Source organism: Dipodomys merriami, unplaced genomic scaffold (assembly GCF_024711535.1).
Source record: "Dipodomys merriami isolate MVZ:Mamm:240054 unplaced genomic scaffold, mDipMer1.0.p SCAF_911, whole genome shotgun sequence".
NCBI lineage: Eukaryota > Metazoa > Chordata > Mammalia > Rodentia > Heteromyidae > Dipodomys > Dipodomys merriami.
This window is the reverse complement of record NW_027206526.1, coordinates 335,001-356,945: the sequence shown is the minus strand read 5'-3', so window position 1 is coordinate 356,945 and position 21,945 is coordinate 335,001. Positions and strand designations below refer to the sequence as shown.

Sequence of the window (21,945 nt, the reverse complement as noted above, 5' to 3'; positions counted from 1 at the left end):
GGCCGCGGTGAGGCCTGCAGCCCTGCAGAGGCAGCGGAGGGAGATGCTGCCGCAGAGCAGAGCCGGCGGGCGGGGAAGGGGTGGCCAGGCGGGGGTTCGGGCGGGGCCCGTGGGGTCGGGGCCGTGGGGTCGGGCGGGGGGCCGTGGGGTCGGGGCCGTGGGGTCGGGGCCGTGGGGTCGGGGCCGTGGGGTCGGGCGGGGGCCGTGGGGTCGGGCGGGGGGCCGTGGGGTCGGGGCCGTGGGGTCGGGGCCGTGGGGTCGGGGCCGTGGGGTCGGGCGGGGGCCGTGGGGTCGGGGCCGTGGGGTTGCCACGTCTGGCCGCCGCGCGTGCGGAGGCCGTTCCGGTCTCCATCCGCCAGAGCCAGGTCCCGGCCGTCCCCAGGAAGCGCCCTGGACACTGGACCGGCGAGGACGAGGACGGAGCCCGGGACGCGGGTGCGGGCACCGGAGGCGGGCGGAGCCGGGGGCACCGGGCCTCGCTGGCAGCGGCATCCGGGCCGGACGGCGGGGGCTCCCACGAGCGCCACGTGGAGTGGAGTGGACTGCGGGCGCCCCGGGCCGCGTCCCCCCCCCCCCGTGCCGGGGCCTCATCCCCCGCCGCCGTCCCCCCCCAGCCCATGCCCCAGTACCCCGGGCCCCGTCCCCCCCCATGCCCCAGTACCCCGGGCCCCGTCCCCCCCATGCCCCAGTACCCCGGGCCCCGTCCCCCCCATGCCCCAGTACCCCGGGCCCCGTGCCCCCCATGCCCCAGTACCCCGGGCCCCGTCCCCCCCATGCCTCAGTACCCCCGGGCCCCGTCCCCCCTATGCCCCCAGTACCCCGGGCCCCGTGCTCCCCATGCCCCAGTACCCCGGGCCCCGTGCTCCCCATGCCTCAGTACCCCGGGCCCCGTCCTCCCCATGCCTCAGTACCCCCGGGCCCCGTCCCCCCTATGCCCCCAGTACCCCGGGCCCCGTCCTCCCCATGCCCCAGTACCCCGGGCCCCGTGCTCCCCATGCCCCAGTACCCCGGGCCCCGTGCTCCCCATGCCACAGTACCCCGGGCCCCGTCCTCCCCATGCTCAGTACCCCGGGCCTCGTCCTCCCATGCCTCAGTACCCCGGGCCCCGTCCCCGGGCCCCCGTCCCCCGTGCCCCCGTGCGCATCGACAGCCACGCGGCAGGACGGGCAGCCGCGCTGGGTGACCGCCTGGGACCGACGGAGAGGACGGCGGGGCCGGGGACGGCGGGGCAGATTAAGCCTACTGCAGGTGCGGACTCCGTGGTGCAGACAGAACAGTTATGTCGACTCCGGTGGCGGGTGAGGGCGCTGGTTAGGGATTGTATGAGGGGGAGAGGGAAAGTAGGGGGTTAGAGGGAGAGCAAGGCTGGCGCTCTACCTCTTGACCCACATCGCTTTTCTGCTGCTTCACTGAGATCAGAGGCTCACGGACTGTCTTCCAGGCCGGCTTCGAACCGTGATCCTCAGAGTTCGAGTGTGTGTGCGCACGTGTGTGTGCGCGCGGTGTGCGTGTGTGTGCGGGGTGAGTGGACGGGGCTCTGGAACCGGGGCTGGGAAGCGAGGAGCTACAGTGTCCGACGCGCGCCGGCGGCGCTGGCGAGGCGGCAGGGAGCGGGCGGGCGCGGAGCGGGCGCGCGGCGGAGGGGGGGCGCGGGGGGCGCGCGGCCGGAGGGGGGCGCGGGGGGCGCGCGGAGGGAGGGGGGCACAGTGGGGCGCGCGGGCGGAGGGGGGGCGGGGGGGGAGCGCGGGGGCGAGGGGCCGGAGGGGGGCGCGGGGGCGCGCGGCGGAGGGGGCCGCGGGGGGCGCGCGGCCGGAGGGGGGCGCGGGGGGCGCGCGGCCGGAGGGGGGCGCGCGGCCGGAGGGGGGCGCGCGGCCGGAGGGGGGCGCGGGGGGCGCGCGGCTGGAGGGGGGCGCGGGGGGCGCGCGGCTGGAGGGGGGCACAGGGAGCGGAGCGCGCGGCCGGAGGGGGGCGCGGGGGGCGCGCGGCTGGAGGGGGGCGCGGGGGGCGCGCGGCTGGAGGGGGGCACAGGGAGCGGAGCGCGCGGCCGGAGGGGGGCGCGGGGGGCGCGCGGCCGGAGGGGGGCGCGGGGGGGCGCGCGGCCGGAGGGGGGCGCGCGGCCGGAGGGGGGCACAGGGGGGGCGCGCGGCCGGAGGGGGCGCGGGGGGGCGCGCGGCCGGAGGGGGGCGCGGGGGGCGCGCGGCCGGAGGGGGGCGCGTCCCCGCGTAGCCCGGCTGAGTGCGGGGCGCGGCCGCGAGAGCGGGGCGGGCGCAGCGGAGCGGCTGGCTGGGGCTCGGGGGCGGGGCCGCCCTGCGGTTCCGGGAGCTCCGGGCGGCGGAGCCCAGAGCGCGCCTGGCCCGGTCGGCGGCGGGCAGCGCCGGAGCCCGTCCTCTCTGCGGCCCCGCGTCCCGGCCCCCGGCGCCCACCATGGCGTTCGCCAATTTCCGCCGCATCCTGCGCCTGTCCACCTTCGAGAAGAGAAAGTCCCGCGACTATGAGCACGTCCGCCGGGACCGCGACCCCGGCGAGCTGTGGGAGATCGTGGGCGAGCTGGGCGACGGCGCCTTCGGCAAGGTCTACAAGGTGAGCGGCCGGCGGGGCGGGGGCCGGGGGACACCGGGGCCGGCGGGGCGGGGGCCGGCGGGGCGGGGGCCGGGGGACACCGGGGCCGGGGGACACCGGGGCCGGCGGGGCGGGGGCCGGGGGACACCGGGGCCGGGGGACACCGGGGCCGGCGGGGCGGGGGCCGGGGGACACCGGGGCCGGGGGACTCCGGGGCCGGCGGGGCGGGGGCCGGGGACTCCGGGGCCGGGCGCACCCGAGGCGAGCCAGCGGGGAGCAGCGCGCGCTCAGCCCCCGACTTCCCCTCTGACCCGGGGCCGGGCGCTTCCGGGTTTGCGTTTGACACCTCGGCCGGGGCGGGGGACGCCTTCCCGGGAGAGCGCGCGCGAGCCCCTGGTCCCGCCGGCCTCCCCGGCCCGCGCCCTCCCGGTTCCCGCCGGGCAGCCGCTTCCTGGGCTTCACTGCCGACTCCGCCCCGCTGGGCCCCGCCCGCCCCGCCGGCCGCTGCGGCCGCAGCTCCCCCGACCCAGCCGGACGTGAACGAGCGCGCGCTCCACCCCGCGCTCAGCCTGCCCGGAACGCGGGCTCCCCCGCGGCTGCGCCCCGCCCGGCCGGGAGCTCGCCGGACTCCACGGCCAGGCGGCCGCAGGGCGGAGCCGCGGGGGACCCGAGGCCGCGGGCCGGAGAGGCCCGGCTCCCGCCGCTTCGCGCTGAGCCCCGGGGTCCCCGCCGCCCCGTGCTCCCGGCCCGCCGGCGGACCCCGCGCCCCTCGGCCCGGCAGGTCCCCAGCCGCGGCCCCGCGGGGCGCTGCGACGCCCGGCCGGAGGGGCCTGCGTGGTTCGGTCGGCGTGGGGACCCCCGCCCCCCGAAACCGCCCTCCCCGTCCTATGACCACGACGACGGGGCGTGCGCGCCCTGCGGGGTCCCCGCGGCCCGCGAAGGCGCCACGTGCTCGGTCGCGTGCTAGTGCCGCCGCACACGCCAGCGCACGTCACCACGCTGTCACCGCACACGTCACCGCGCTGCCACCGCGGAGCCCGGCCCGCGTGCACAGCTGGGCGGCGTGGCCCGCAGAGAAGCGGCGGCCGTGGGACTCGCGTGGATTCCGTGAGGCGCCTCCGGGACCGCTGCTTATCAGGATCAGGATCGCGAGCCAGGCCGCACCGAGGCCCCGCACCGAGGCCCCGCACCGAGGCCCCGCACCGAGGCCCCGCGCGCCTGGCCGCCTGCGCCTGCGCCTGGCGTCAGCAGTGCCGCCGCCGCCCTCCCGCGGGGGAGCCACGGGGCCGTGAAGTTGTCCCAGCCTCCGCCTGGTGTGCTCTAACCAGGACCCGTGCTCTACGCAGGCACTGAAGCCCCAGGACCCGTGCTCCACGCGGGCACTGAGGCGCCAGGACCCGTGCTCCACGCGGGCACTGAGGCCCCAGGACCCGTGCTCCACGCGGGCACTGAGGCGCCAGGACCCGTGCTCCACGCGGGCACTGAGGCCCCAGGACCCGTGCTCCACGCGGATACTGAGGCGCCAGGACCCGTGCTCCACGCGGGCACTGAAGCCCCAGGACCCGTGCTCCACGCGGGCACTGAAGCCCCAGGACCCGTGCTCCACGCGGGCACTGAGGCGCCAGGACTTGTGTTTCTCGTGGATACTGGAGCGCCAGGACTTGTGTTCCGCGTGGATACTGGAGCACCAGGACTTGTGTTCCGCGTGGATACTGGAGCGCCAGGACTTGTGTTCCAGGAGCTTCTCAGATCTTCAAGTCCACATTTGTCAACAGGGTCGGATGTCTTTGAGTTTCCTGATACAGAACCCTTCTCTCCTCTGTCTCTTGGAAAACTTTTGATCCATATGCCTTGGGAGAAAAAGAGGAGGATTAGTTCAGCACCAAGTCAAGACCATTCTCATCCAATCCCCCATGTCAAGTTGGTTTCAAAGACAATCATTTCTAGTCCATTACTAGAACGTAAGTCAAAGCTCTTAAGTATGTAGCTTCAGAATTCTTACGAAACATCTTCATTCTGAAGGTTGGGTAGAAAGGAGAGGAGAGTGGAAAGTACTGCTTTTAGCCAAGTGGCTGGTTACAAACAGGATCACCTGTCACACACAGAGGAGCACCTGTCACACACAGAGGAGGAGCACCTGCCACACACAGAGGAGCACCTGTCACACACAGAGGAGCACCTGCCACACACAGAGGAGCACCTGTCACACACAGAGGAGCACCTGCCACACACAGAGGAGCACCTGCCACACACAGAGGAGCACCTGTCACACACAGAGGAGCACCTGCCATACACAGAGGAGCACCTGCCACACACAGAGGAGCACCTGCCACACACAGAGGAGCACCTGTCACACACAGAGGAGCACCTGTCACACACAGAGGAGGACCTGCCATACACAGAGGAGCACCTGTCACACACAGAGGAGCACCTGTCACACACAGAGGAGCACCTGCCACACACAGAGGAGCACCTGCCACACACAGAGGAGCACCTGTCACACACAGAGGAGGACCTGCCATACACAGAGGAGCACTTGTCACACACAGAGGAGCACCTGCCACACACAGAGGAGCACCTGCCATACACAGAGGAGCACCTGTCACACACAGAGGAGCACCTGTCACACACAGAGGAGCACCTGTCACACACAGAGGAGGAGCACCTGTCACACACAGAGGAGCACCTGTCACACACAGAGGAGCACCTGTCACACACAGAGGAGCACCTGTCATACACAGAGGAGGAGCACCAGCCATACACAGAGGAGCACCTGTCACACACAGAGGAGGAGCACCTGTCACACACAGAGGAGGAGCACCTGTCACACACAGAGGAGCACCTGACACACACAGAGGAGCACCTGCCACACACAGAGGAGCACCTGTCACACACAGGAGCACCTGTCACACACAGAGGAGCACCTGCCACACACAGAGGAGCACCTGTCACACACAGAGGAGCACCTGTCACACACAGAGGAGCACCTGCCACACACAGAGGAGCACCTGCCATACACAGAGGAGCACCTGTCACACACAGAGGAGCACCTGCCATACACAGAGGAGCACCTGTCACACGCAGAGGAGCACCTGTCACACGCAGAGGAGGAGCACCTGCCATACACAGGAGCACCTGTCATACACAGAGGAGCACCTGCCATACACAGAGGAGCACCTGTCACACACAGAGGAGCACCTGTCACACACAGAGGAGCACCTGCCACACACAGAGGAGTACCTGTCACACACAGAGGAGGAGCACCTGTCACACACAGAGGAGCACCTGCCATACACAGAGGAGCACCTGTCACACACAGAGGAGCACCTGTCACACACAGAGGAGGAGCACGTAGTCACAGAGGAGCACCTGTCACACACAGGAGGAGCACCTGTCACACACAGGAGGAGCACCTGTCACACACAGAGGAGCACCTGCCATACACAGAGGAGGAGCACCTGTCACACACAGGAGGAGCACCTGTCACACACAGGAGGAGCACCTGTCACACACAGAGGAGCACCTGCCATACACAGAGGAGGAGCACCTGCCATACACAGAGGAGCACCTGCCATACACAGAGGAGGAGCACGTAGTCACAGAGGAGCACCTGTCACACACAGGAGGAGCACCAGCCATACACAGAGGAGCACCTGCCATACACAGGAGGAGCACCAGCCATACACAGAGGAGCACCTGCCATACACAGAGGAGGAGCACGTAGTCACAGAGGAGCACCTGGCATTTCTGTACTCTAGCAGGCCAGGCATTTCCGTACTCTCTGAGAGTTGCTTTGGTGTTTGCTGGGCATGGTGGCAAGTACCTATAATCCTACCTACTTCAGAGGCAGGGGTAGTGGGAGGATTCAAGTTTAAGGCCAGCCCAGGAAAAGTTAGCCAGTAGGACCTTATCTGAAAAGCAATACAACAGAAGCGCTGGGGGCGTACCCACATGGACATTGCACCTGGCGTGAGTTAGGCCATCGCCACTCCAAGAAGCCCCAGCACAACAGCACCCCAGTGAAGTACAAGTCTGACTTTGAACTTTAAGTTGTGTGTGTACGTGCAGGGGGGAGCAGGGGGTGTGGGGGCCCTGGCGACTGAACTCAAGGGCCTGGGCGCTGTCCCTGAACTTGTTTGGTCAAGGTTAACACTACCACGTGAACCCCAGCTCCACTTCCAGCTTTGTGGTGGCTAATTGGAGGTAAAGGTTTCACAGACGTTTCTGCCCAGGCTGGCTTTGAACCCTGATCTGCCGATCTCAGCCTCTTGGGTAGGTGAGATTGTAGGTGTGAGCCACTGGCTGCCGGCTTCACATATCGGTTTTTCTGCAGACAAAATCCTGTACATAACCAAAGTCTAACCTTAGGATAGAACCACATCTTGACCTATTGTTGGCATTTTCACAGTGTTCCAGCAGAGCTGAGTACAAATGGCCTCACTTGTAAAGTCCTTCCTGTATTTTAAATTAATTTTTAGGCTAGACTCCGGAAGGGAGTTACTAGGTTAAAGGGCTATCAGTGAACCGAGGTCCCCTCTGCCCCTCCTGCTGAGGACGGAGCTCCGAGTCCTTCACAGCTGCAGTTTGGCCTCAGGTGTGCGCAGAGCTGGGCTGCCCTTGAAAAGGACGGCACCGTCCCTCCCTGCTTGTTTTAATCACAGCGAGGTTGGGCTGTGAGCCCTGGCTGGCCCTCGCCTCTCACCTCCTCCCCAAATAGTGGGAGGCTGCGGTTTGGGGTGGGGGTGCGGGCTGCGCTGTCTCCTGAGTCCTCCCCTCCTGGCTCCCCCCCCCTCCCCCTCCGGAAGGAGGTTTGCCCCAGGCAGGGACCTCGCTTCCTTTGGCCTAGTATCTTTAAACTAGTCCATGCTATTGTGAGTCAATCCCTGACTTGGTCAGGAAACTTAGATGGCCTGAGCTTCCTAGGAAGGTGTCCAGCCAGGGCCTGCTGGTCAGCGGTGCTGCACAGCTGTTTTAGCTGGCTACAAAGTAGGCCAAGTGGTGACTGGACAGACTTTAGCCCCTGTCCCTACCTTACCTCGTGAGGGAGATACCCAGGGGCCATCCCCAGAACAGCCCAGGACTTCAGCCCAGAACCAGCTGCTGCTGGGGCCTGTAGAACAGCTGGTGGTAAGTGGGATCCGGGTCCCATTCTGGCCCTGTGTGGTCCCCAGGCCAAGGCCTCTGGGCCTTAGCTTTTGTCTGTGAGGCGGGGTGGCCCTGGGGCTGCCCCAGGGAGGACACCAGGGTGTAGCACCTGGTTCCCTCCCAGGAAGTGCTTATGAAACAGTTTGCTGTTGTGGATGCTGCAGTCATCACGCAGCGAAGGTGCTGGCCAGTTCCTGTTCTGTCACCAGGGGCCAGGCCGGAGCCTCCCACGTGGGCAGTGCTGCATTTGGAGCAGGCAGCTCTTCAGCTTGGGCTGTCAGATGCTGGTGTGCTCTCAGATGAGGGGGAGGCAAAGCCACGCAGGTGTGAGTCAGCCCCCAGGGAAGATGTTTCCGCCACCCAGGGGACAGTGCAGAAAGCTTTGTGTTTGCATGGAGCCTCTCATCCACTTTATTCTTGTCTCTCTTGGTAATGGGTGCAGGTTTCCTTGCTAGGCAAATGCTTTGCCACTGAGCTGTAGCCCAACTTCTCTCTTCTGTACTGTAAACCATCTTTCGATGACTGACAGAACCTGAGTGTAAAGACACATAAATACTTTTATATTGCATTGTTTGGGGAATAATGACAAGAAAAGAGTGCATACGTGCTCAGTTCCGTTTTTTAAAAACTATTTCCATCTCAGGCCAGATGTGGAACCCAACGCTACTGGGTTTGCCTGTCTCTGGCATCATCTCAGAGTCTGAGGAAAGATGGCGTGCTGTTCTCTGGGCCTTGGATTTCCATGTGAGCAGTGGAGTTGTCTGAAGGCAGCAGAGTGGCTTTCACAAAGGGAGCAGTAACACAGTCGGTGCAGAAGCTAGAGCCATGTCACCTGCAGAGGAAGGAGACGCTGCCTGTTAGAGCTACACAGAGACCAACAAAGGCCTGTGGGCTAGAAGCTTCCACCTGAGAGGAGCTCGGGCTGGTGATGGAGGTGGAGAGAGGGAAGCCAGGCAGAAGACTGGGCAGGGCGGCCTGAGGTGGCCACTGCTGCCCCTTGAGCTCGAGTGGCCTGAGGCCTGGTTGAATGGCTCCTGCTGGGGTGGGCCGGATGTGAGTTGCTCACCAGTGCTGTGGAGCATCAGATGGGCCGTTGCCTCTCGGCCAGCAGAGCCGCTGCTGGGGCAGAGGGGCAGGAGCTGCGGGACAGCGCTGGGGTGGGCAGGGGAGAGAGCAGGGAGAGTCAGTTTGGAAGATACCCATCCTTTCAACATCTGAGAAATACAGAATTAGAGCCAAGTCTTTGAAATCCAGTGAGGGCTGGTACTGGGGCTTGAACTCAAGGCCTGGGTGTTGTCCCTTAGCTTTTCTACTGGGGCTGGCGCTCTACCCCTTGAGCCACAGCTCTCCCCATTTAATTTTTTGGTGATTAACTAGAGATAAAAGTCTCATGCCCAAGCTGGCTTCTAATCCTGATCCTTGGCTCTCCTTCCTGAGCAGCTAACAGACGTGAGTCTCCGCTGCCCTGCTTAGTGAGTGTTGATTTGGACGGGCTCTCTGTCCAGTCGTGCTGGTGTGGCCTCTGTGCAAGGTGGTGCTGCGCCACACCATGTGCTGCCCCCTCAGTCCAACAAGCGGTCAGCGGGTTTGGAGCTGGGCCTGGCCAGGGCCAGTTCTCAGAGGCAGCTGGGGCTTTTCGGTCTCTGGCTGCGTAGCCTGAGCGTTCAAGCTTCATGGTTTGGTGTCTGCCGGGGACCACTTTGCGTGGATGGCGGCTGCCGTGTTGCTCTGTGGTGGAACCAGGCACTGTGTTTGGTGTTGTTTTATTTCTGAAGACAGGAGTCCTGTTTGTGAGGGCGTGGCCCTCACGTCTGACAACTCCTGGGCCGGGCACATTCCCGAGATGACCCCCTTGGCAGTTAGAGCCCCAGTGCGTGCCTGCGGGCTACACAGACGCTCATGCCTCTGGAGGCCAGTGGGGGCCTTAGAGGTGTCAGGCTGACGTCACGGGAGGGCCTCCCAGGGCCTGGCCAGGAGGCCCAGGTCATGACATTTTGGGGCCAAATCTGGGAGCAGGGGTGATTTTCCCAGCTGCCCCAGGCCTAGGTGGCCAGTGAGGCCGGGTCAGAGCCGCTGCATCCTGAGGACCGGAGGTGTTGGCAGCCGAAGCTGAGGTTGGGGCCCAGGGTGGAAAGGGCCCCGTGCCCAGCAGCCCAGAGGGGGAGGGAGGAAGGAGAGCAGGGAGGGTGAGCTGGTGAAAGAGGCGCGCGTTCACTTGGATCAGAGAGGGCGCAGGACCTAGGCTCTGCCTGCCCCAACCCCTGTAGGGTGTGGGGGCTGGGAAGCTCCTCACCTCTGCTCCCATGTCTCTGAGCTGCCCAGTTGGTGCCACAGTGCTACATGGTTCTACTTGCCATCTGTCATGCTGGGGCCCTGGGGAGAAAGGAGTCAGTGAGACCACTTGTGCAGGAGGAGCTCACGTAGGTTTCTGCCTTACAGTTGTTCATTGAGTACGCTCTGTGTGCCAGGCGCTGCGAGGGCCCTGCTCCACCTGAAAGGTAGGGGTTTGTCCTCACTCCACATTCAACAAAGCAGAGGCCCAGAGAGGTTCAGGAACTTGCTCAGGGTTGCTCAGCCTGTCTGTGGCAGGGCTGGGATGAGGGCCTAGTCCTCTCTGCCAGGGCCTCTCCGGAGGGAGAGGTGTGTGTGTGCAGGACAGAGGTTGTCAGTGTCACTCCGTGTGGCCTTGGAGCTCCTTTTCCTGGGAGGGGAGCCTTGCCCCAGGTCTGCCTCAGCCTGCCTACCCGGGCAGCGGTGCTCTGGGCAGGCCCGCGGAGAGGGGAGGGGCGGCATGGCGGTGGGACCGGCCCACCGAGGGGCCTCTAGCCCTGGCTCTTCCCTTGGGCGTGTCTTCCACCTCGTACTTTCTCTTCCCCTTTCTCTCCGCTCCCCCTTTGCTGCATTTCCCCTTTTACTCCCTGTAACTTTCTGATGTGTTTTCCTTGCCAGCAGGCCGTCCATAGTGAGGGTGAGGGGTGGAGGATGCTGGCTGGGGTCGGCCCCGCCCGCCTCAGTCCAGGAAGGCGGCAGCCGAGCTGTGCACTGGCTGCCCACTGTCTTCCTGTGAGTGGGCCGGGCGGCCTCCCTCCCCTGAGTCTTCCCGCACAGGTTCCTCCTCAGGCCGCCCCTCCCTGTGCTGACAGCTCCTCCACAGCTCTTGCCACAGCGGGGTGTCTTTGTGCACCTTCTTGTTTGTCTTCTGCCCTCCAGGTCCAGGGAGGGCTGGTGGGTGAGCCCAGGGCGGAGTCACTTCTCACGGGCGGTGGGCAGGTGATGGTGGCCAGTGGTAGGTAGTAGAGGGCTTGGCCATTCCCAGCACACGTGCCCCTGGTCCCCAGTGTGGGGCTCAGTCAGTATCTGCTGTGAAGGAGGGGGCGGGTGCGTATTGACACTTACTCTGTGCCCCTCCCACATTCTGCGCTAACCTAAGGATTCATTGAAGAAGAAAAAGGAAATGGCCCCTCAGTGTGCGCAGCTCTTCTTACTTAGCTGGAGACTGGGGAAGCCGAGGCTCTTGCTAGGGCCCACACCGTCCTGTGCCCCGTCCCACGCCAGCTCAGCGACTGCTCCCGGCCGCCGCCCAGGAAGGACTGTCATCGTGAGAAGTGGACATGACGGACAAGGTCACTTTCCACCGGTCCCCCAGAAGCCCTCAGCCTAGAGATTGCCAGCCATCCGAGGGAAAGAGGTGTGTCAACAGGGAAAGGCAGTTACCTCTAAGAGCCTGAGTGGCTTGGACTTTCCTCTCCGTGCCATTCTAGTTTTTAAGGTGGTCTTTTATGAGTGAGCATTGTTTTTGGAACAACAAAAAGCAGCATGGAGAATGTTGTTCATCCAGAAAAGCAGTTGATGCAGCAGTGCCCAGGGGCCTGCCGCGGGTTGTGCTGCCTGAAGGGGCCCCCGCCTGCTGCTCTGACACCCCCGCCCCTCTCTCCTGCCTTCCACCTTCCTTGGGTAGGCAGAGCCCATGATTACCTTTCTGCCTCCTTTGTCCTGTTGTCCCAGGGTTGGATTCCTCATGACTTCCTCAGAGGGCTCCCACGAACTAGGCCAAGTTGGACAGGTTGCTCGGGTTTTCGGCCAAGACTACGATGTGGTACCCTCAGGGCCTCTTCTGTTTGGGTTTGGCCCTCCAAGCCCAGAAGGACTTTTGAGGCTTAGTGATTCTTGGCCATGCCCAAGTGGCCCTCCCTGCGGGAGAGCATTGAGCACATGCTTTAGAAGTCCCTCACTCCCCTGCTCTTGTGCTTCATAATCTTAGCCTTCCTGGAGTGCTCTGAAAACTGGGCTGTGGAGTTCTGCTGAGCTGAAACTAGGCAGAGCGATGGTGGAGGGGCAGTGCGTCCGCTCCACTTGGCGGAGAACCCTCCTGACCTGGCCCAGGGCTTGGGGTCCTCTGAGGTAACGAAGTGCCATCTTGCAACACAAGAGTGGCTGGAGAGTCAGAAATCTAATATGCAGAGGAGAAAGGGGGCCTCAGCCTTCTCTCTTGTCTTCTCTTACGCGGAGCACATCACTCTCTCTGCTGGGGTCACAGACTCCCTCTTCTTCCTTTTCTCGCTGCGTCTTTCTGTTCTTGTCTCCCCTCCTCCTTCCGATCCCAGTCACCTACCAGTCTGGCCGTCCAGTTCCACCTCCCGTCTGTCTGATTGTCTTGTCTCCCCTAGCCCTCATGCTCATATTTGACTTTGGGGCGCTCCCTCACCTCCGGGAGAGGCCTCTCTTCCAGCGGACAAGGGGCAGAACTTACTGCAGGGATAACAGCTTCAGTGTCTGCTCTGCCCCATACGTGGTTATTCTGTACTTGAAACGTGGGGAATGTGACGGACAAACCAAACGTTTCCCTCCGTGTCTTTTCTGTTTAAATTGGCTGGTGGCTGCCACAGAGGACAGCGCAGTGGTTCTGGGGTGAGCAGACTGCTTCTGCACCCTTCCGTGAGGTCCCTGTTGTGATGACCACTGTGTCGGCTGGGCCCTGTCCGCCCGCTCTGGGCTCGGCTGGACCATATCCATCTGCTCTGGTCCCGGCTGGGCCCTGTCCATCCGCTCTGGTCCCGGCTGGGCCCTGTCCACCCGCTCTGGGCTCGGCTGGGCCCTGTCCATCCGCTCTGGGCTCGGCTGGGCCCTGTCCATCCGCTCTGGGCTCGGCTGGGCCCTGTCCATCCGCTCTGGGCTCGGCTGGGCCCTGTCCGCCCGCTCTGGGCTCGGCTGGGCCCTGTCCATCTGCTCTGGTCTCGGCTGGGCCCTGTCCATCCGCTCTGGGCTCGGCTGGGCCCTGTCCGCCCGCTCTGGGCTCGGCTGGGCCCTGTCCATCTGCTCTGGGCTCGGCTGGGCCCTGTCCATCCGCTCTTGTCTCGGCTGGGCCCTGTCCATCCGCTCTGGGCTCGGCTGGGCCCTGTCCATCTGCTCTGGGCTCGGCTGGGTCCTGTCCATCTGCTCTGGGCTCGGCTGGGTCCTGTCCACCCGCTCTTGTCTCGGCTGGGCCCTGTCCACCCGCTCTGGGCTCGGCTGGGCCCTGTCCGCCTGCTCTGGGCTCGGCTGGGCCCTGTCCGCCTGCTCTGGGCTCGGCTGGGTCCTGCCTATCCGCTCTGGGCTCGGCTGGGTCCTGTCCATCTGCTCTGGTCTCGGCTGGGCCCTGTCCATCAGCTCTGGGCTCGGCTGGGCCCTGTCCACAGGGGCTTAGTGTTCCCTGCTCTGACCCCGCCACAACGTCACTGCCCTGCTTGGTCATTTACAATGGTGACTTAACAACTACTTCTTCTCATCCTTGCATTTTGTTATCTAACATTTTAAGCTATTGTTTAGTATCCCAGTAAACACTTAGGATATTTGCACCTTTTTTCTGATATACAGTAGGCTGATGGAAACCCACTCTCGTACATTTGCTGTTGTTTTTTAATGCTTCTTGGCCTCAAATATCCAGAGATGATGGACAGTAGGCTTAAATCTGTTAATAGCTGGGTGCTTTGACACACATCTGTAATCTCAGCACTTGGGAGACTGGGGCAGGAGGATCTTGAGTTCAGGATGCAGTTGAACTGCATAGGGTTCCATTCTCAAAGACCCAAACCAAACCACACCAAAGTCAAGTCATTACCAAATGCTGCCTTTAGAAGATAGGAGCTATTTCATAGTCTGGTCTGAGAAGAGTTGACCTGTTGTACCCCGGGGCCGAGCCTGCGCAGGCGTTGTCGGGATTGTCTGGCTTTGCTGATCTGTCACATGTGCAGTGGCTCTCCCCACTTTCAGCAGGATCCTCTGCGGTTTCTGCTGGCCTGTGTGTGGCCTCTGCATGGCCCCCAGGGCCCGATCACCACGTTGGGGGCCTTGGCAGTGGCAGCGTGTCCTTTGTTGGCCATGAAGGGAGTGGACGTGTCCTCAGATGCCTGCTCTCCGTGGGAGCCTTGAGACTGGAAATTCATTTGCTTTTTGGTGGCATGTGGTAGGAACCCCAAGGGGTTTGTTGGCTTCTGGAACTGTCTAAGGAAGCTGCCTTCAGGAGCAGCCGGTCCGGGCGCCCTACAGAGTTGTTAGCTCTCTTCTCTCTCCACCCTTTGCGGGCCCTGCTTCTTGCTCTGGCAGGCTTTCTGAAAGAATGGCGACAGGACCCTCTGATCAGCCTAGCAACCCCGTTCTACCAGTTTAGCCATCCTAGAGAAAGAAGCTGTTTCTCTACTATCTAACTAGCATACAAAAAAATCAGAAACAGAAACCCTCCAGGTCTCCGTGGTTGCCCGACGCCTCAGTTCAGTGACGGACAGGGCGGGTGAGTCTGTACCTGGCCTGGGGGAGGCCATGGTACCCTCCTGAGCCCCTGGGACACAGAGAAGAGGGGCGGTTCTTTAGGAAAACTGCAGATTTGAATCCAAAAAGAGGAATGGGAATGGGTGCCCCCCGGATTCTGTTCCGGGGAGCTCCTAGGGCTCCCAGGCCGGGTGCAGGTTCTGGTGGGGTCAGGGCGAGGCTTGGCGAGTGCTCTTCCCACGCCTCTTAGGCAGGTAGATGTGGACTCAGTTTCTGCACGTCAGAATGGGGGCTGCAGTTCTGGAGTTGGGGGTAGCAGCTAAAGTTCTCTAGTTCTTGAGCCTGGCATGTCAGCTATTTCCTGTGAGGACAGGAGGACACGGTGGTCAGCTGACAGCCAGAAGAGGAGGCCTGGGCCTGTCCCCATGGTACGGTGGTGCCATGGTTCTCAGGGAGCCCCCAGTCCCTGAGTGGGCTGGCCGGGCCCTGGGGTGGGGCCGGGAACTAGGCTGGGGAAGGTCCCCTGTGCTGGAGACTGAGCCCCAAGCCCCACCTCCTCTAGGTGGGAAGGTCCCCTGTGCTGGAGACTGAGCCCCCAGCCCCACCTCCTCTAGGTGGGAGGTCCCCTCTGCTGGAGACTGAGCCCCCAGCCCCACCTCCTCTAGGTGGGAGGGTCCCCTGTGCTGGAGACTGAGCCCCAAGCCCCACCTCCTCTAGGTGGGAGGTCCCCTCTGCTGGAGACTGAGCCCCCAGCCCCACCTCCTCTAGGTGGGAAGGTCCCCTGTGCTGGAGACTGAGCCCCAAGCCCCACCTCCTCTAGGTGGGGAGGTCTCCTCTGCTGGAGACTGAGCCCCCAGCCCCACCTCCTCTAGGTGGGAGGTCCCCTCTGCTGGAGACTGAGCCCCCAGCCCCACCTCCTCTAGGTGGGAGGGTCCCCTGTGCTGGAGACTGAGCCCCCAGCCCCACCTCCTCTAGGCTGGGAGGGTCCTCTGTGCTGAGACTGAGCCCCCAGCCCTACCTCCTCTAGGTGGGAAGGTCCCCTGTGCTGGAGACTGAGCCCCCAGCCCCACCTCCTCTAGGCTGGGAGGTCCCCTCTGCTGGAGACTGAGCTCCCAGCCCCACCTCCTCTAGGTAGGGAGGTCCCCTGTGCTGGAGACTGAGCCCCCAGCCCCACCTCCTCTAGGCTGGGAGGGTCCCCTGTGCTGAGACTGAGCCCCCAGCCCCACCTCCTCTAGGCTGGGAGGGTCCCATGTGCTGGAGACTGAGCCCCCAGCCCCACCTCCTCTAGGCCAGGCCCCAGCCTGCACAAGGGGATGATTGTCCCCACAGGGGTGTCTGGGCCAGAAAACACTGTGGACACTGTGTCTGCTGTCGAGGGTGTGGGCCGAGGCGTGAGTCACCGCTGGCTGGCAGGGAGGCCTGGGCCAGGAGCCCCTCACCCTTGTCTGGACCCTGACCCTGCCTCGGCCAGTGGGAGGGAGAGGCCAGCAGCCACAGACAGCCCCTTGTCTGTGATGTGAGGCCTTGCCCGTTCACTCCCACGCCCTCCCCGAAACTATCTACTTGGATCTCCCTTCACTCCCTAGGACCCCTCCCCCCTCCTCCAGTCCCAACCCTCTGGCCACACAGAGGGAACATGAGGTCAGATGGGACTTTTGCAGCAGTTACAGACACCTCTGGTGAAATCCGGTGCAAAGGATTTGAAACTGCATGGGCTCCTAGCTCTGTTCTTTACCTGCTGTAGGACTGAGCAGATGACTTCACCTCTCTGAATACCTGTGTTTTCTTCCCCCTCACTCTGGGGCTCAAGAGCTCCTCTGGCTTCAGCCTCCCAAGTAGCTGGAACTACAGGTGCAGTTTTCCTAGATAAAAAATATCCGAAAATGGATGGGATTGAACTGTGCTCCCAGCCAGCCTGGGCCTCCTTTCTTTTCCAGTCCCTCTGGGGAAACATCTGTCTTGCAGCCAGCATGGTGGTTTTAGCCATTGTTCTAAACGTTAGTTCATTGGTAGACTTGGTCATGTGTTTATTCTTGAGCTAGTCACTGTGCCCTGAGGAAAGGCAGTCTTCTGATTGGCCACCCAGTCAGAGTCACGTACCCACCATTGGCTGTGAGGTGTTCGCTCCCTTGCAGTGGGAGGTGGAGTGAGCAGGTTGAAGAAAAGTCAAGGGAGGAGAATTGTGTTAGGGGAAGGCAGTGGTACCCACAGCAAATTCTTCTAAGTGAAGGCTGTCTTGTTCTCTAGGAGAATGTCCTTCTCTTAATTTGGCCTCAGTTAACACCAGTTGGATGGCCCAGTACTTCCAAGCCTTAGAGTATTGTCTGGGAAATGGGAGAATGTGACTAATGTCAGTCCTAATGTCCTGTGTAGTCTCCACACTCCATAGCTGCCAAGCTTTGTGTCAGTAGAGTGACTGATCTTGGCCGAGGTTATGGTTTATCTTCAACAGAGGGGTTAATCCTGGTTGAGATTATGGTTTATCTTCAGCACAGGGGTTAATCCTGGCTGAGGTTATGGTTTATCTTCAGCAGAGGGTTGATCCTGGCTGAGGTTATGGTTTATCTTCAGCAGAGGGTTGATCCTGGCTGAGGTTATGGTTTATCTTCAGCAGAGGGTTGATCCTGGCTGAGGTTATGGGTTTTCTTCAGCACAGGGTTAATTCTGGCTGAGGTTATGGGTTATCTTCAGCACAGGGTTAATCCTGGCTGAGTTTATGGTTTATCTTCAGCTGAGGGGTTAGTCCTGGCCGAGGTTATGGTTCATCTTCAGCACAGGGTTGATCCTGGCTGAGGTTATGGTTTATCCTCAGCAGAGGGTTGATCCTGGCCCAGGTTATGGTTCATCTTCAGCTGAGGGGTTGGTTGGGGTCCATCCGCGTGGGTCATTCTTACGGCTCCTGCTTGGGAGCGCAGAGCGGTGGCAGCCGTCGGCATTCCCCGGAGGCCAGCATAGGGTGTGACCTCTGGGCCTGGAAGGAGGTGGTGAAGATGCCGTGGTGGTGCCCAGTAACCCAGTCAGCCAGGTCCCTGGGCTTGGACAGGACTCTGACCTCAGGGTGCTCGGTGGGCAGGCACCAGCCCCTCAGGCCTCAGGCTCCCAGGAGCTCCTGGGGGCTGGGTGGGTTCGCTTGTAGGAGTGCTAGGTTAGGTCTCTTTCCTCTCTTCTGCTTGAGTTCTGGTAGCATGCGCTGTGTTCATCACTTTAGCCTTTTGTAAGTGTACAGTTCCACGGCATCCCAGAAGCTCACAGGCTGTACAGCTGTCTGCACCACTGATATTCCAGACTTTATTATCTCCCAGCCAAGCTCTACTCACTCCTCCCCACCCCATAACTTTTGTTTGAGTTTCTATCTCTGAGTTTGACTCATACAGACTTTGGCCTTTGTACCTGTCGTATTCACTAGTATGATGTTTTCAAGGTTTGTTCCTGCCTCATCGTGCATCGAATGCCATCCCTTGTAATGGATGAATAATACCCTTGTAGTTGGCTGTCAGGTTTTGTTGATTCCTTACCTGAGCTTCGGTGGGTCCACATCTGGCTCCGGTGAGGGTGCTGCGTCCCCCGCCTGAGGACCAGCCCCCTGGGCATGGGGCTCTTCCGTGGTGGCTGCACCTTCTCACGGTGCTCAGGATCCCAAGTGCTATATCCTCACTGTCCACGCTGGTTATGCTCTGTCCTTGCTTCTAGCCTAGTAGGTGCAAAGGTTTTTGTTCTGTTTTTATCAAAACGAGAGAGAGACAGAGAGACAGAGACAGAGAAAGAGAGACAGAGAGAGAGAGGAGAGGGAGGGAGAGAGAGGCACAGACATTTGGCCAGTAAGCAATGTCTCTGTAATTTACTTATTTAGGACTGGTTTCATTCTCTCTCTCCCCTGCCTCTCTCAGTTACCCCAGCCCTTCTTTCTGTGTGAGATGATTCATGAAACATGCCTGTTCAACCTTCCCATGTTGGTATTTGCAGAGCTAGCCCTTCTTGTGCTTTATTCCACCGTTCTTACGAAGCACGGAGGTCGCGTCTTGCATGCACCGTGGGCTGACAGGCCCTTGCCATGTTCTGCTTGCACTTTGTTCCCATGCAGAGCCAGCCTCAGTTTCCCACTCAGGAGTGGTCTCCAGGGATCTGGTGCCTTGTTGACCTTCTGTGTCTCCACCTTACAGGCCAAGAACAAGGAGACGGGAGACTTGGCCGCAGCTAAGGTCATTGAGACCAAGAGTGAGGAGGAGCTGGAGGACTACATTGTGGAGATTGAGATCCTCGCCACCTGCGACCACCCCTACATCGTGAAGCTCCTGGGGGCTTACTACTATGACGGGAAGCTGTGGGTAAGGCTCGGCTCCGGCTCCGTCTGCGGCTCCGTGTTTGCCTGAGGGTGAGGGCTGGGCAGGGAGAGGTGCGGAGGGCGGCTGTGCGCTCCCTGCCCCAGCAGAGGATGTGGCCTTTACAGGGCTCTCCTGCCTGCCCTGAAACCTCCTGCAGCTGCTCATCAGCCAGATAAACCTACACTCGTGTGTCACAAGTCTGTGCCTCAGTTCCAGCCTCTGCCACATTGGGATAATAATACGGAATGAGTATCGCAAACCTGGAAATCAGAAATCTGAAGATTCCTAAAATTAGAATGCTCTTCAAAAAGTTTCAAGTTTCAGATCTTCCCGTTAGGGTTGCTTACCTCGTATAGAGGATGCCAGACACTCCAAACCTGAACACTTCTGGTCCTAAGCGTTTTGGAGAAAGGATTCTCAGCCTGTAGCAAGTAGCACAGGAGAGGGCGATGGGATTGAAGGAGCGAATTCCCAGGAGGACGGGAGCCGAGAGGGGAGCCGGCGGGAGGCCAGGCACTGCTGCAGGGAAAGGTGCAGCCGCGGCCTTGTCCACCTCTGCTGTGCCGCTGCCTGGAAGGGCGCAGTGTTGACAGGGTGTTTCACGTAAGTTCTAGGTGCAGCCAGAAGAGCATCCGAATTGGATGTGGACGACTGGAGAGGCAAGCAGAGAGGCCAGCTGGTGGGAGAGCAGGCCGCTGGGTGCACAGCCAGGGCCCCGCAGCAGTTGTAACCTCGGGGATCAGGATTGTTTACGTGCCGCCCTGGGAGAGCTCCTCCGTGTTGGCGCTATTCCAGGAAATTAGTAGAGAGCCTGATGGTGAATAATGTTTTATAATTTTTTTCCATTTAATAGGAAATGGAATTCTGGCTTTGTATTGCACAGAACGCCTGATTTTAAGGAACAGAACTACTGTGTTAACTGGAGGAATCTGTTTCATTTGAAAAGAAATAGTAAAGCCTATGGGTGGGGAAAGCCCAAGGAGAATTTACATATCCTCTCCCTCTCATCTCCCAGATGACAAAACAAGCCCAGCACCAGAGTGCCCGCAACAGCGGGCATAGACCTTACCCTTCTCGTTGGAAGCAGTCCCTTTTCTATTGCTGTAAGGAACTCTATAAAGAAAAGAGGTTTAGTTCTGGAGATTCAAGGCCATGGTACCTGGAATGTCTTGTCTGTCATGATGACCTCTCATCCTAAGACATCACCAGGGCTTCACATTACAGAATGAGGCCCAGGTGGATGGCCTCAGGAGAAATGTATTCATCCCCCTGAGAGCTACTTGCTGCCGCTTGAATGTTCCACCCCCTTCTGACACCGCCATACTGGGGACCAGCTCCAGCACACGGAGCATAGCCCTCACCGCCCCCACCAGGCCCACCACCAGCCCCCTTCCCAAGGATGCCACTCAGATGTGGTGGGAGAAAAAGGCTTAGGATTTCACAGCCCGTCCTGCCCCGTGTCTCCATAGATCCTGGAGTGGAGGGGGCAGGGGGAATCACAGGTGGTCACCTTTCCCAGAGGAGGGAACAGGGGACAGAGAAGGCAAGCTCCTTGCTCATGGCCCAAAGTCAAGACTGACAAAGCCCAGGCCATTTCCTATGTCCTAAATTGCAAGAGCTCCTTATTAGTAAAATTTCCCTTCTTTGACAAAAGGAGAAATTAGGCAAGTATTATCTACGTGATCACCAGAGAAAAATGAAACATACAGGAAGGCAGGAGAGGGAGAGGGTCGGAACTGGGCCTGGTGGGTGCAGTGTCCAGGCCTTCACCCAGCACAGGGGAGAATGTGGCTCAGGCCGTCCAGCACAAAACAAGGTCCGAACTTGAACGTAACCAGTGTAAAAAAGGTGTTGGTTGTTTACGCCCCCCCCCACCCCCCGGGAGGCCCCTGCTGACGGTGCCACGCTCTGTGGTTAGGTCTTTAGCCACCTCTAATTTCGTCTTTGCTCTTGTGAGCAGCTCTGGGATGAACTTCTCTGAGTGCTTGTCTGGTAACCTTTTTTTTTCTGGCACTGGCCCTGGGGCGTGAACTTAGGTCCTTACGCTACCTTGGCTTTTTTTGTGTAAGTCTGGCACACTTCCAATTCCTGGGACCCTCTCTACCAGGATTTTTAAGGTGCTTCAGGGTTGATTTCCACACTGGCCTACAGTCACGCTGGATGCAGGCTGAGGGAGTTCGCTCATTGGCTCGCCTCCGTCTCTCCGTCTCTCCGTCTCTCCATCTCTCCGTCTCTCCACCCGCACTCGTTGCACACTGAAGAAAAACTCTGTGATGTGTCTGTTTCCTTGACTGGTTGAGGCGGAGTCCCAAATCCATTCCTTTCCCAGATCCAAAGACAACACTGCGATAGCTCGCGTTTACTGAGGGCTCAGCCCTGTGTCCTTGGCAGTGCACCGTTTACCTTGGCCTTGTTGCACTGTCTGGTCTTACAGAGGGAAATGAGAAACAAAGAATCCAAGTGAGTTGCCTCCCCGGTCACACAGCTAGAAAGTGGCTGAGCTGGAAAAACAGAGAAAGGACAAGTCTTGGCGGCGTTATGACTAGTCATGGGCCTTTCTGTCCCCAAGTTGTCACTTTCAGCTGATACGTTCTTATCCAGGGCTGACCCACAGCCCTGCCTGCGGCTTTGTCCTCCTGTGAGGAGGAGCTTCGCTGCCAGAAGCCCTGGGACCCAGGGCCGAGGCGCTGAGCTGCGGAAGGGCGTGTGGCAGCGCTGTGGACCCTTGGCCAGGTGGTCGTAGGGTGGTTGGTTGTGGCTGTCCTTGGAGGAAGAGACAGGCGCTGACCTCCTTGGGGTAGGATGGCTGAGGCTTGAGCGGCCAGGTGAAGGGTTTGTTCTCCACCTCCCCCAGCGTTCACTTGCCTTGTGGTAAAGCCCACACATTGATTCCACAGGTCTCACCCGGCTCCGCCACCCAGCGACCCGCGTGGGCTCTCATCCATCCCCCCTCGCTGCTCGCGGCGTTTGCTAAGTGCCCTGGGTGCTGTGGCACCGGCGTGAAGGGTTACCTCGGACGCCAGCGTCCCGTGTGTCTGTGCGTCACCCCGGAGCTGAGGAATGGCCAGTCCCCATGTCCTGCGGGGCTCGAGAGGGCAGGCTGGGGGGGGGGCGGGGGCCGGGCATCCCTGACGGAGTCCCCGAGTGCTGAGTGCCAGCTGTCAGTGTCCGGTGA

At 61.2% G+C, this 21,945-nt stretch overlaps 1 protein-coding gene and 1 long non-coding RNA gene across 4 annotated transcripts in view; both read left to right on the top strand.

Annotated features, from left to right (window-relative positions):
- Positions 1 to 2,341: 2,341 nt before the first annotated feature.
- LOC138821406 (serine/threonine-protein kinase 10-like) overlaps positions 2,342 to 21,945 on the top strand; it is a 54,643-nt gene continuing 35,039 nt past the window's right edge. Inside the window, exons 1-2 of one of the 3 annotated variants that reach the window (XM_070013610.1) lie at positions 2,342 to 2,580; positions 18,609 to 18,773. In XM_070013610.1, coding sequence (XP_069869711.1) covers positions 2,425 to 2,580; positions 18,609 to 18,773 — 321 coding nt within the window. In that variant the 5' untranslated portion in view covers positions 2,342 to 2,424. Of the gene's footprint in view, positions 2,581 to 6,813; positions 6,832 to 11,052; positions 11,328 to 18,608; positions 18,774 to 21,945 lie in introns of those variants that run through there. The other 2 variants (XM_070013613.1, XM_070013611.1) reach the window with 2 other exon arrangements.
- Positions 8,008 to 11,153, top strand: LOC138821408 (uncharacterized). Its single transcript, XR_011370145.1, has 3 exons — positions 8,008 to 8,028; positions 10,144 to 10,202; positions 11,135 to 11,153. It is a non-coding gene; the product is annotated as an uncharacterized lncRNA (long non-coding RNA).